The following is a 14,345-nucleotide window of genomic DNA, read 5'->3' as shown; positions in this document are numbered from 1 at the left end:
TCTCTGTATTTAAGAGCCTCTTATGGTTTGCCTCTCTCCCTCTCTGTTTGTAACTATTTTTTCCCCTTCCCTTTCTCCATGGTCTTCTGCTAAGTTTCTCAAGATCCACATATGAGTGAAAACATATGATATCAGTCTTTCTCTGACTAACTTATTTCACTTAGCATAATACGTTCCAGTTCCAGCTACATTGCTGCAAATGGCATGATTTCATTCTTTCTCACTGCCAAGTAGTATTCCATTGTATATATAAACCACATCTTCTTTAATTTTTTAAAAATGTTTATTTATATTTGAGAGAGAGAGACAGAGTGTGAGCAGGGCAGGGGCAGAGAGAGAGGGAGACACAGAATCCAAAGCGGGCTCCAGGCTCTGAGCTGTCAGCACAGAGCCTGATGCAGAGTTCGAACCCATGACCTGTGAGATCATAACCTGAGCCAAAGTTGGATGCTTAACCGACTGAGCCACCCAGGTGCCCCTGAATGGACATTTTTCTAAAGAAGACATACAGGTAGCTCACAGACACCTGAAAAGATGCTCAACATCATGCATCATCAGGAAAATGCAAATCAAAACCATGAGAGGGGCGTTTGGGTGGCTCAGTCAGTTAAGCATCCAACTTCGGCTCAGGTCATGATCTCACAGCTCGTGGGTTCGAGCCCCGCATTGGGCTCTGTGCTGACAGCTCAGAGCCTGGAGCCTGCTTCAGATTCTGTGTCTCCCTCTCTCTCTGCCCCTCCCCCTCTCAAAAATAAATAAACATTAAAATTTTAAAAAACATAATGAGATATCACCTTACCCCTGTCAGAATGGCTGAAACCAAAAAGATGAAATAATAAATGTTGGTGAAGATGTGGAGAGAAAGGAACCCTCGTGCACTATTGTGGGAATGTAAATAGGTGCAGCCACTATAGAAAACAGCATGAAGGTTCTCAAAAAAATAAAAATAGAAATACCATATGATCCAATGATTCCATTACTGTGTATTTACCCAAAGAAAATGAAAACACTAATTCAAAAAGATACGTGCACACCTATGTTTATTGCAGCATTATTTACAATAGCCAAGATATAGAAACAATTCAAGTGTCCATCCTGAATGGATAGGGAAGATGTGGTATATCTCTATGTGGGACATTACTCATCGATAAAAAGGATGAGATCTTGCCATTTGTGACAACAGGGATAGACCTAGAAAGTATCATGCTAAGTGAAATAAGTTAGACAAAGAAAGACAAATACCATATGATTTCACTTATATGTGGAATCTAAAAAAAACCAACAACAACAAACAAAACAAAAAAACAAATGAGTAACCAAAAAGCAGAAGCAGACCTATAATTACAGAGAACAAACTGTTGTTAAGCCAGAGGGAAGGGGGTGGGGAGGTGGGCAAAATGGGTAAAGGGGACTGGGAGATCAGACTTCCAGTTATGGTATGAAAAAGTTACAGGAATAAAAGATTTAGCATAGGGAATATAGTCGATGGTACTGTAATAGCGATGCATGGTGACAGAGCTCTCTATTTCTCTCTCTGTCTCTCACATGCACACACAAAGTATCCCTGTTTAAATTATTAAAGACAGTGTTTCTCAAACTGAGTGAAGAAGTAAAACTCAGCTACATTTTGTCAAGAGACATATAATACAAAAAATGCAGAAACAAAATGTCACTCATATAAAGGTGTGGGCAATGATTTACAGAGCAAATAAACAAAACAGGAATAGAAACACTGATATAAGATGAAGTAGAATTCAAGACAATATTTGTTCTGCTACTGGTTATTGTGACTACTTATCCCAGCCATCAAATAGTTTGTTGTTGGTTTATTAAGCTTTGCTATTGTTTCCACTTCCTTTCCTGATTTGTACTAGAGTGACCTTTTCAATGGTCGTTTGGTTTCTTAAGTAGTTTGGAAGGGAAACATCCTACTTTTCTCTAATTACTATTCATCTGTAATATTTTATAGAGTGGTTCTATTATATTTACCCTATATTAATAATAAATTATTCAATTAATAATTGAATAATAAATACGACCTCCTTAACCCTCCCCACATAGGAAGAGACTTTTTTTTAATGTTTATTTATTTTTGAGAGAGAGAGAGACAGAGTGCAAGCAGTGGAGGGGAAGGGAGAGAGGAAGACACAGAATCTGAAGCAGACTCTAGGCTCCAAGCTGTGAGCATAGAGCCTGTCATGGGGCTCGAACCCACAAACTGTGAGATCTTGAGCTGAGCCAAAGTTGGATGCTTAACTGACTGAGCCACCCAGGTGCCCTGGAAGAGACTTTTAACATACCATTTTCCTCTATTCTCTGCTTTACCATTTTACCCATACACACCTGCCAAGATTTTGGAAATAATCTGGAATCTCATCAGATTTTTTAATCTTTGCTTAATTAATACCTGTATGAAACCTCACAATTATTTAGGCTTTGTGTGTGTGTGTGTGTGTGTGTGTGTGTGTGTGTGTGCATTCTATGTTTGGCTAGAGCACGTCTGTGAATAATATTCAGAGTGTGTGGGCAATATACTTTTTGAGTCCTTGCATATCTGGAAATGTATTTTTTTTCTCTCTCATACATGAACAATAGTTGGCCTGATTCTCTTTTCCTTTGTAGGTAAACCTCCCCCACTCCCCTTAGGATCCTTTGGTATTTTTTCTTTTTATCTTTGGAGTTCAGAAATATCCTCAGGATTAAAAAAAAATCTTCTCTGTATATTTTATAAAATTATACAAGTAATACATGAATATGTTCTTTGGAATTCAAAAATACCACCAAGACTTTTTAAAGAATATTTTTAAAGTTATACAAGTAATACATGAATATGTTCTCTCAGCTCAGAATTCAAACAACACAAAAAAAGTAGAAATTCCTCTGACAAGTCTCAATCCCAAATCTGCTCCTAGAAGTAACCTCTGTTAGAACTTTGATGTGAATTTTCAGGTTTTTTTCTATGCATTTGCATATATATGAATCATGATTTAAACGTTCTTTTTTGTTTTGTATTTTTTCCATTAAAAATACAACAGTATACTTATTTGTCTACAATTAGCTTATTACATTTAGTAATTTGGCTACATAAAGATCTGCTTCATCATTCATTCATTCGTTTTTTCCTGCTGAGTAATATTCTCTCCCCCAGTGATGGACTTAGGTTGTTTCTGATTATTTGCTATTAGAAATAACAGTGCTGTGAGGCTCCTGGGTAGTTTAGTCAGTTGAACGTCCAACTCTTGATTTCAGCTCAATTCATGATCCCAGGGTTGTGGGATTGAGCCCTGCATTGGGCTCCATGCTGAGCATGGAGCCTGCTTGAGATTCTCTCTCTCTCTCTCTCTCCCTCTCTCTCTCTCTCTCTCTCTCTCTCCCTCTCCCTCTCCCTCTCCCTCTCCCTCTCCCCCCTCCCCTGCTTACCTGCTCTCTCTCTTTCTAAAACAAATAAACAAACAAAAAAGAAATAACAGCACTGTGAAAAATTCTTGTGAAATTCTTCTCACCCAAGTATGAAGATTTCTCAAAGGCCCATTCTAGAAAGTGAATTTGCTGTGTAAATAGGTATACACATTTACATTTTTGATAGCTATTGCCAAATTTCCCTTCAGGAAGGCTACATTTCACTACACCTTAGTAACATTGGTATTTATATTTTTAGATTTTTTTTTATGACAACCTGATGGGAGAAAGGTAGCATCTCACTATGGTTTTAGTTTTTGTTTCCCTGAATACCAAAAAGCTTGTGCTTCTTTTCATCTATGTACTTACCATTTATATTTCCTCTTCTGTGAATTACCTGTTCACATCCTTTGTCCATTCTTCCACTGGCTGTATTTTCCAAATTAATTTTAAGAGTTCTTTATATATTGGGTACTAATCCTTCGAATTATATACATTGCAGATCTCTTCTTCCAGCTATTTTCTCTTCATTCTTTGGTGTCTTTGTTGTGGAAAGTTTTAAATATTGACATTTTAAAATATAACAATCTTTCCTTGGATGGGTTTTGAGTTCTGTCCCCCCCCCCCCCGTCACCTTCATCTCCTTTATTAAAATTACCAGATTTGTGAGGTTCGTGTCTGGGAATCAACTCTTGGATGTATTGATCAATTCTTCTATTTTCGTCTTCTAATTTATTCATTTCTGCTTTTGTTTTTATAATATCCTTTTTCCCTCTTTCCCTTGGTTTGTTTGTGGTGTTTTAGTTTGGTTTTTTTTTTTTTTTTTACTTTTTATCTCAAATACTTTATTTATGCTCACTCTTTCTTTCTAATAAAAATTCTTGGGGCTGTGAATTTGCTTCTGAGTATATCTAATACCTAGCTGTATCTAATATGTGTTTGTATACAGTGATCCATATTTTTATTTTCTAAATAAGTTTGAAATTTCTGTTTTGACTCTTCTTTAATCAGGTAGTCAGAAGAACACATTTTGAATTGCAGGTGGTTTGTTTTTTACAAGTGTGTTCTTTTCTTATTATTTTCTACTGTGTTGTATTTTCAGAGAGAATGATTCTGCCATTGGAGATGTATTGTGGTTTTCTCTGTAGCATACTATACGATTATACCAGTTAGGAATAGGACCATCTGCATATTAAAAATTTCAAAATAACAGTGGCTTAAAGAAAATAATTTATTACTCCCTCATGTCAAAGAAGTTTGGTGGTAAGTGGATCCCCATAATGCTACCAGGAACCCAGACTTCCATATTTCTGCACCATTCTCAGTGCTGGCTTCTGTCATCAGAATCCCCTCATAGCCCAATATGGTTGTCAGAGTTCTAGCCATGCATATTAAAGAGTCAGAGTTCACATCCATATTAAAGGGAAGAGTAAAAGAATGTACTTCCCAACAGAGTCAGTTCCCTTTATGGAGACTTCTTCAATCTCTCATACAACATTTCTGTTTATATTTCATGCAGAATCTCCCAACTATAGGAATTCTGTTAGTAAGCAAGAAGAGAAGAATGGTTGATATGTAGGCAAAGAAGAATCTGCCATAATAATTTTAATAAATATTCCATCAACACGTGAGAAAGAAAGATGCATCATTTAGCAATAGTTTCTTTGCAAACCAGAGAAGTTGAATTTGGGGCTCATTTCCCCATAAGAGGCCAACTGGATCCTCACACAATTAATGGGTGCCATCAACTAGGATGAACTAGATAACCCATGGGATACCAGCACTGTCTCTAGTTGACAAGGTGTTATTGAGGACACCCCATCAATTTCCACTCTCTTCTTCCTGCCCAAGACAAGTCAGTTATCTCAGGGTCCCTACAGTCTTGGAGGCATCCTGGGAACTTGGGTGCCGTCCACTCTTGTGTTATTCAGGGGTTTACTGCTAAAGCAGATGCTGTGAATGTCCTATGAGGACCAATCCTCTCCCAGCCTGGAACAAGCACCCCTGTGAATAAATGTGTAGCGTATGGGAATACGGTGCCCTGGCTCTGAGATCTGTATGAACACTTGATTGAGGTGAATGGGCAGCGAGAGCTGGGACATCTCCCAGCAGGCCTCAGTGGCAGCCAGAGCCAAAATGGCAATGCTTACCCAGTCCCCACTTCCTAGTCCCAAATATTCATATTCCAGGATTCAGAATAGCTGACCCAGAGACCAGGTCCTGAAAAGAGCCACTGGATGAGGCACACCTGTAGCCTTCTATCCTGGCACTTTAACGTGGCTAAGAATTCAGAGGGCTCACTTTCTCATTCCCTCCTGGGCCACTGCCTTGCCTTGTATGGAAGGGGCACTATGGCCGTTCCGGCCTTCTACCAGAGCCTGGCTTCCACTAGCCACATCAGCTTCCCTAAGGCCCCCACCATCAGCTGGTAGCACTGAACATCTCAGCAAATGCCTGGTCTGAAGGGGAGTGAAGGTTCCAGTCCACACCTTAGGGAAGCCCCTGGTGTGATAGAATGCGTAAGAAATATATACATGCAGAAGCCACTAAAATGCTTACCAAAATAGAAATGGGGTGGTGGCAAATGTGCTAGGAACCGGGTCCCTGAGTTATGAAGGGAAGGGGTGATTAAGGCTGGCAGATGCCTCAACTGAGATGCTTCTGGAAGCAGCATCCACGCTTCCTGCCTAGGTGAGCATCCCCAGCCCTGACCCCCCGTGTTGTTCCCGCCTTGCCTGAGAGTAACCCCGCCCCCACCCTGCTAGCTCTCCAGAGCTCAGGAGAAGCGAGCTGGTTTTCTCCCAGAGGCTGGTGCCAGTTTAGTCAGCAGATTTCACAGATCCACTGGCACCCGTGTAGCGTCTTATTTTAAGCTTAACATTTGAAGATGGGAACTTTTCCCCCTTTGGTGTGTGGCAAAGAGATCCCAATTTATACATAAGCATGGTGGCTAAGCCAGGGCACCAAGGCTGTTCCCCAGGCTAGTGCAGTTCATGCTACCTCTTCCTTGGGTACCTTCCCAGAAGAATCCCGCCAACCGTGGTTGCTTAGAAGTGGCAGTTCTGTTCCCAGGTTTCCACTAAGAGGTGTGCAGCACTGTCCTTTCCATGCACGTGTGGCTGGGGAGAGGCAGGGCCAGTGTTCCGAACCCTGTCCTATTCTCTCTGCGTTTTCCCACCTGCCAGCCTGCACCCTGCACCCTTGGCTACCAAAATGTCGCAGATGCCAGCTTTCTCTTGCGGGCCCGAGCTTCTCTCAGGGGCCATTTGTGTCTCCCTCCTCACCTCTGCACTCCCCGTGCTGCTGCTGTCCTCCTCTCCCCTCCCCCTGTCATTCTCAAACCCTCAAAACTCAAGGCTCCAATCTCCCATATCCAGGTGGGAGACTGAGGGGGGCAGACCGGGAGCATCCGGTCAGTGAGTCCAGTGGCCTTGGGTTACATCCAAACCAGATCTCTGTCTTGGGACATTCAGAGCTTGGATTCTATGCTCTGGACCCTGCACTGCATGTGCGCACACGGACTTAAAAGCCTCAGAAGGTGCAGGTGTGGGTCACTTCACCTCCAGGGGGAGGAGGGGTAGACCACAGAGGGTTCATTTCACGTGAGGATTTGGCTGTGTCCCAGAGCCTTCGCGGTGTCTCCCAACCCTCCTCATCCCAGACTCTGCTTTTTCACACATTTAAATGCCAATCACAATTTCTCCCTGGCCTACCTCCGTTGTAACCCGACAGCAGTCAGTTTGGCCTGGTTCGCACCAGAGGTGTTACTCAGTTAAGCTGGAATTGACCAGTCAGGGACAAACATTCACTGGATAAACGATATTCTCTTTAACTGGTTGGGATCCTTTAAATAGCACCCCTCATGCACTGAAGTGTTACTTTTCAGATCGTTAGCCACATAAATCAGAAGATGGAGACAAAGTAGAAGGAAAAAACAGGCAAATTGTTGAGTACTGGGGCCTGTGGTAGGTCTTTCAAAAATGAAGAGGGACATTTTGGAATTGAGTGAGTCAGTATGGAGGACACAGGTACGATGCCAGAGGACTGTCGCTTTGCCAGTGAGGACTCCCAGGTATGTGAGCAGTGAATGTCGATGGTTTCACCCGTCGGAAGCCTCTGGAAGTTCTTGAGGAAGACAGACTTTAAGCAGACAGATTCTTACCACGGAGAACCAATACTGCCAAGAAGGCAGGCAGGGTGCTGAGGGAGCGAATGACAGGGGACCTGACTCCTCTTGAGGGTCAGGGAAGGCTTCCCGAAGGAAGTGACAACTAGGCTGAAACCTGGAGGATGAGGAGGGATTAGCGAGTAGAGAAGGGGTGGAGATGACAGGGACAGTGCTGTACCCTGTACTCATCCCCCGACTTGAGTTTCACCAGCTCATTATTTTGACACACACTGTGCTTCCTCTCTGGATTTTCTGTGCTTTTTTCTTTTAAGTTTATTTATTTATTTTGAGAGAGAGAGAGAGAGAGAGAGAGAGAGAGAGAGAGAGAGAAAGGTGAGGAGGGACAGAGAGAGAGGGAGAGAGAGAGAATCCCAAGCAGGCTCTGCACTGTCAGCGCAGAGCCTGATACAGGGCTTGAACTCGCGAAGCATGAAATCATGACCTGAGCTGAAACCAAGAGTCGGATGCTTAGCTTCCTGAGCCACCCAGGTGCCCCTGGATTTTCTGTACTTATAAAACATCTTTCTCCTACTGCTCGAGTCTGTTTTGCATGGCAGCAGCCTGAAAGAGTGAGGGCTGCTCAGTTCTCTCTTTCTGAGCATCGTAGGACATTGTGACCAGCGGCCTTGCTCTCCTGTCTTCATCTTCAGCCATTCGCGTCCCACCTCTGGCCAAGCAGATCAGGATATTTGGGAGTGCCCCTCTCCCACATTGAGACCTTATCTCTCTGCAGAGGTTAGAATACTCTGAAGGAGGAACCCTGAAGTAAAGGTGTGAGCCAGTTGCCATATGGGTGCCATTGGCCCCATTCTGGATTCTGTCCTGAGATGAGCCTCAGGCACAAACCCCCCATCTTCCTGGCTGGCCAGGCAGCCCAGAGTTGAGCTATTGGTCACCAGGTGGAGTGATAAGCCGGGCTGCTCAGGAACCAGTCTCACTAGTGAAGGCATAATTCAAGGGCATTAGTAATGGTATGGAATTCTGAATCAGAAAGGACATCATCTGCAGCCTTCCTATGTGACAATCCCTGTATTTAAACAGCTATTGCTACCTCCATCCTGTGTGGCAAACATCCGCAGAGTTTCTGTGGCGACCATAAGAATTTGTTCTTAGAGGTCCGTGGTTACCTGGGGTCTAGCTGCGTTCGACTGTGCTTGACTGAGGCGGTACTACGTGCCATTGCAGGTCTGGGGTCAACCGGGAGTCAGCCAATGCAGACTGTACCTTGCTTCAAACGTCTCTCCTCCTCCTTTGATGAGGCCTCTGAGGCCTGGGCTCCGAACTGGCACACTGCCACTTCCTCCCACATGCTTTTGGCCACAGCAAGACATATATGTCCAAGCCAAGCAACGCCAAGAGCATGGAAATATATTCTTCCCGTGTCAAGGGCATGGATGCAGGGAGGAGTGAAGAATCGGGACCTAAAACTCTGATCTGCCCCTCTCTCCAAGAGCGTGCCCTCATGCCATGCAGGGTTTTAATGCAAGGAGTAAGGAGGAAATGGGTGATGGTGGTCATGGTCACAGTCCATCATAGATCTTTTGCCTGGCCAAGAATTCATGTTCTTAATAATGAATTAGTAATGTTCTTCCAGTGTGTAGTGTGGACCCAGCTTTGTGCTGAGCGCTTTGGGGGACATCAGAGAGAAAAACCCTGATTCTACCTTCAGGAGCTCACTATTGAGGGATGAGGCTTGTGTTCAAGGACAAGATGGGGGCAAGATGAAGCTCGATGGTGTCATGCAGCCTGTGGAGTTCAGAGAAAGGAGAGACCGGCAAAAACTAGAAAAGGATGAGACAGGAGGAGAGGAAGGATACGGACACCTTATACCTAGTGAGCACTTGCTGCCCAGCAAACCCTGGGCCGAATTCTTTCCATGCCTTGCTTCTTCTCATGGCCGTCCAGAGAGGTGCCAGGATGGTGCTCATTTAACAGAAAAAAAAAAAAAATGGAGGCACAAGGCTCAAGTAACTTGTGTGTGGTCACACAGCTGGTAAATACCAGAGCCAGGATGTGAGTCCAGCTCTTCGTATGACCAGAGCCTGCATGTTAGTCACCGGGGCCTACGGCCGGCCACTTGAGGCGAAGGGGAGCAGCGAAAGTAGACAGATGTGAGAAGAAGACAGCTGCCAGGGGGCGGGAGCTGTGGAGGGGACCCCAGCCGTGTTATGAACTATAAATGGGAGCAAAGACTGGATGTGCGATTTGGCCAAGGTCCTGCAGCAAGATAGGGTGGAGGCTGGGCTGGAAATTCTGGCTGCTGGCTCTTCTTCCACTTTCCCTGGTACCAGCCGCTTTCTGGGCTCTCTCCACCCGTCTGCGCGGCCACGCCTGAAGCGCTTCCCTCTTGGAAGAGGTGCAATCCACTGGCATTGAAGCCGGGTGGACTGGCTCCCTCTCTCTATCCATCTCTTTCCTCCTTTCTCCTGCCATGTTCTGGAAAGGGCAGCGTGGGGGAATGTGGGCAGGTTGCACCAGAGATATACATCTGAGAACTGAAGGAACATTTATTTTTAATTTAGACTTAAAAAGAAAAAAGGAAGTTATAAAATATCTGCTCTTGCTCCTGGGACTGTGCAGATGGTGCTGTGTGTTGCCTAATAGGGAATGGGGCTGGCACCCATGTGCTCCCGGCCCCACCAGCCTGACTGTAGGACCTGGAAAGTGGGATCGCTATTCCCCTTGCCTCAGCCTCAGATGGTTCCCGTGGGTCCGTTTGGCCAATACAGCATGGGTTTCCACTGCCTTCTAACCTCACCCTCCCCAGGTCTGCTGATTTTTCTGCCTCTTCTAATGAGACCAGTCTCTCGGCTGTTCTGCTCCTGTGAGTGTGCACACGTGTCCCCTGCCCCACGCACGCACACACACGCACGGCTCAGCTCCATCCTACCATCTACTTCGGCAGATAGCCACAGCATGCTGACCTCTCCCTTCTTTAGGTCCTGTTCGGATGTTAGAAGTTACCGGCTTGACATGACCAAGTACCTGATTAAACCATCTGGTCATTTTCATGTCCAGATGTTATAAAGGATATTCTCATACATTTTCCTGTTTGGTCTTTGTGCTTACTGTGGTTAGGTGCCATATATTCCTCTCTTCCTGTTTGCTCCATTGGGAGCACCACGGAACATGGTGCATACAAGGTATTTGAAAATGGGCATGGAGTGTGACTCTTCCTTTGTGCTCAGGCGAATGAGCTGGGAAAGGAACCCCTAAAATCAGAGAGTTGGAGCCCTCGAGCCAAGAGTGAGGAGACCTTTCTGACGTTCTCTCTAGTTTGCTGTGAAGCCTTGGGCAAATCACTGAATTTCTCTAAGCCTCAGTTTCCCCATTTGCAAAATATAGAAAGCAATCTCTATTTTGTCTGCGCCCCAGCGTACTAATAAGAATCATGGTAAGTGACATAGGGGAAATTCTTAGCAAAATCAATCAATCATTCAATTTCTTTAAGAAAGCATGAGGGGTCAGAGGTGCCCAGCATGAATATCAGGCCCATGTTACAGCAGGGGGTTGGGACAGGAGGCTGGTCAGGTTTGGCTAATAAGGTTACAAGCTCACAGGTTACAAGCTGTGTGTGTGTGTGTGTGTGTGTGTGTGTGTGTGTGTGTGTGTTACATAGGCCTGGGTACTATTTCAGTTTCGTTTAGGACTGTGGTTTGTTCTGGAAAAGACTTGATGTCACACAAAGACAATGCCTGCCACCAGAAAAGACAAGTGAAGGCGAAAGTGAGACAAAAGTTTAGGAATGGGAAGAAGCCAGGAGTGAAGTTTGGGCACAAAATACATGCGGTGATGGTTTGTACAATTGACAAATATGAGCTGTGGAGATCTGGCCTGAGGTTCTTGACAGTCAGTGCAGAGAGAGACACAGTAAAATGCTCAACGTCTACAAGACAGATGCAGACCAGATGCTCAGAAGTGTATAAATTTCTGACCCCAAGGCCAGAAAAATTTCCCCCAGGAGGATTCATAAAGGAGATTCTGTGATGTAATGAGCAGTGAGTGTCCTGGACAATAGGTGTTTGGTAAATACAGTGAGTCCCAGGAGCTGTACCTTATGATGCTCCTGATAGCCCAAGCTCAGTTCAGGGAGTGTAAGGGAGACTGAGGAGGGGAAGGCAACGTGGCCCATAACACACACTTGTTATGTAAACCAACAGATTAGGGGGGATGATATGCTGAGTTCTCAACAGTGAATAACAGCTTTTACTTCTTCTGGCTTTGGGAGGCAGTCAGGCATGCACGTGTGTATACACACACACACACACACACACACACACACACACACTCACTAGATCACATTGTTTGTTCCCAATTTCAGGCCTCTCTAGGCTCAGCTTCCTCTCTGTGGAAGCTCTCTGGCTCCTGGCTAGAGGCTGACTAGGGTCCCCAGGGATTTTTCTCAGCCAGGCTGGGGAGGGGTGATTCCCTTTACAGGCAATGGGACTATCTCACTTGACTTCATACCTACTACTTGGAACTCAAGAGTAGAACTTTAAACCAAGGTAGGACCTCCAAGCTCAACCCCTTCACTCTATAGGTAAGAAAGCCAGAGCCCCAAAGGAGCCTGTCTTCTGCTGGAGACACTGTCGGCTGGAGATCACAGAGGCACGGGGCTGAGGTTGAGCTCCAAGCTCTCCTGATTCTCACTCCAGTGCCCTAAGCTGTTGCTGCAGAGAAAAATCAAACTGGGATCTCATTCTGGGGAGAAAAATCTCATAATTCCTCATTGGAGCTATGGAATGGCTTTACATTATATAATTTTATTCAAACTGATATGGGCCAATAAATATAAATGTGTGTGTGTGTGTTTGCTGTCTTAAAACATTTTAATGTTTAAAACATGATTTACAAATGCTGCTGAGGATGTCTAGAATTTGATTTACTGCATAGTATTGGATGTTTATACTTGCTCCTTACAGAAATTCTTGCCAAAGAGCCATTTTATCTACAGGAATAATAAATAAGTCAATATGTGGATGGTTGTGCACATTTTTCCCATATGCATTGGTACTTGGTAGATGTTATTTTGCTCACAGGCTCTCAAAAGGTAAACTTGAAAGAGACACATGGATCCCTGAAGTCCAAAGTTTGGCCACTTGTCAAGATGAGACCATTAATGTTGACTTAAACCAAAAAAACAAAGTCAGCAAGCCTAGCTCTTAGGTGACATTTGGGCTTTGGGAATAATGAATCCAGACCCATGTAGCGGTGCTCAGCCATATGTGTGTATTTGTTCATTCATTGATTCACTCATTTGACAAGTATTTATTAGACATCTATGTTTCCTTCAGTAGCTTAAACATGATGTAGATTTTCTTCATGGAGGCTCAGAGATAAAAGATCTAAATTCCCCCCGTTTGTATTTATAAAGTGCTTAAGGCCCTTGAAACGATTTTTCTCATCATATTTTAATCTGCACAAAAATCCTATTGGATGATGAGGGTGTGAAAGAGAGCTGGGTTAGCTGAGTGAAAGGAAAGATGTTCCTTCTGTTTGCTTGTTTTTATTGTCCCCCTGCCGTCAGTTATGGAAATAATACATGCCCAATGCTTAAAAGAATATAGGAATATTCAAGAAGAATGAGAGAAAGTACTGTATAACGTGACCTCCAGAGACATCTACTTGTGGGGCTATAGATTTGTTCATGAAGATACATATATGCTTATGTTTGTGTATATGGTTCTATGTGCGATGTGATGTCTTTTCTTTAACAAGAGTGGGATTGTGCTGTAATATAATTCTGCAACCTGGTCCACTTCCTTCGCGTGCCATCTCACATGGGCAGCAGTTTGTATGTACACATCAGCCACCTCGGTTTGTACAGATCCAGCTTTACTTTTGCTCATGCCTGTGTCATTTTTCCTTGCAAAAGTGTAGGATGGTCCTTTGGCTTTATTCAGTCTTTCCTCTCTTTTTCTCTCATAGGTAGTCGGTCTTCTCTTGCCCAACCAGACACTGGCATCCACGGTCTTCTGGCAGGTAACAGTCCCTGGCAACAGAGGGCCTATGAAAGGGGGTCCCACAAATGCTGGTTATGATTCCCCACCCCAGGGTCTCCCATCGAGGCCCCTGGGGGAAAGCCACCCCATTTCCCCCGCCCTGACCCAGAAGCCACTGGGAGAACCCCAGGACTTCAGATGCTGCTGAGCAGGTCCCAGCGGCCCATGCCTAGGCCATTTTATGTGACTAATTTTTGCACGAGGGGAGGATGGCTTATTTGTGGCTGCCCACTGCTCCTTGGCTGCTTGTCCAGAGGCCTGTGACCTCGAGGCCCTCAGCAGCATTTTGGTATAAGCCTCACTGAGATCTGTGGGGAAGGTGAACCCACTGTCAACCCCAAGGTAGCAAGGTGGGTGGGAGAATATCATAGACCCTAGTGTCCACTCTTAGAGCCTAGGCTATGGCTCCCTTAAAACAGTTGAAGCTCTGTGTGTGTCTATGCACAGAGAGCTGGGCAGGAAGAAAGCCTGTCTGTCTTCAGGAAAAAATGTCAGAGTCTTCCCTGAATAAAATTCCTAACGGTGCCCGCATCAGGGCACGGCAGGTGGCGCAAGACACCGGGCTGGGATACTTTTGAAAGAGGTTCACGGCTGTCCGTAATTCCAGGGGTTACACGTCCGCTTTTGGCTCAGTAAGGAATATAATAAGGATTAATGTGTCAGAGGCAGTGAGGCCCTTTTGGGACAGTGAACGCCACAGTTCCGGGAGAGGTGACAGTCTCTGGATGGGGATGAACTGCCAGCATGGGCAGGACTGGTGTCCTGGTTTGGCAGCA

General features: G+C 44.7%; 1 protein-coding gene across 4 annotated transcripts in view; it reads left to right on the top strand.

The window, feature by feature from the left end:
- The window catches only part of SFXN5 (sideroflexin 5), a 116,972-nt gene that overhangs the window by 47,509 nt on the left and 55,118 nt on the right, over positions 1-14,345 (top strand). For all 4 annotated transcript variants that reach the window (XM_043603679.1, XM_043603682.1, XM_043603681.1 and 1 more), the window contains one exon: positions 13,496-13,549. In XM_043603679.1, the coding sequence (XP_043459614.1) occupies positions 13,496-13,549 (54 nt within the window). The remainder of the gene's footprint in view (positions 1-13,495; positions 13,550-14,345) is intronic.

This window comes from Prionailurus bengalensis, chromosome A3 (genome assembly GCF_016509475.1).
Source record: "Prionailurus bengalensis isolate Pbe53 chromosome A3, Fcat_Pben_1.1_paternal_pri, whole genome shotgun sequence".
Lineage (NCBI taxonomy): Eukaryota > Metazoa > Chordata > Mammalia > Carnivora > Felidae > Prionailurus > Prionailurus bengalensis.
The sequence above is the reverse complement of the archived record's forward strand: the minus strand, read 5'-3'. Positions and strand labels throughout refer to the sequence as shown.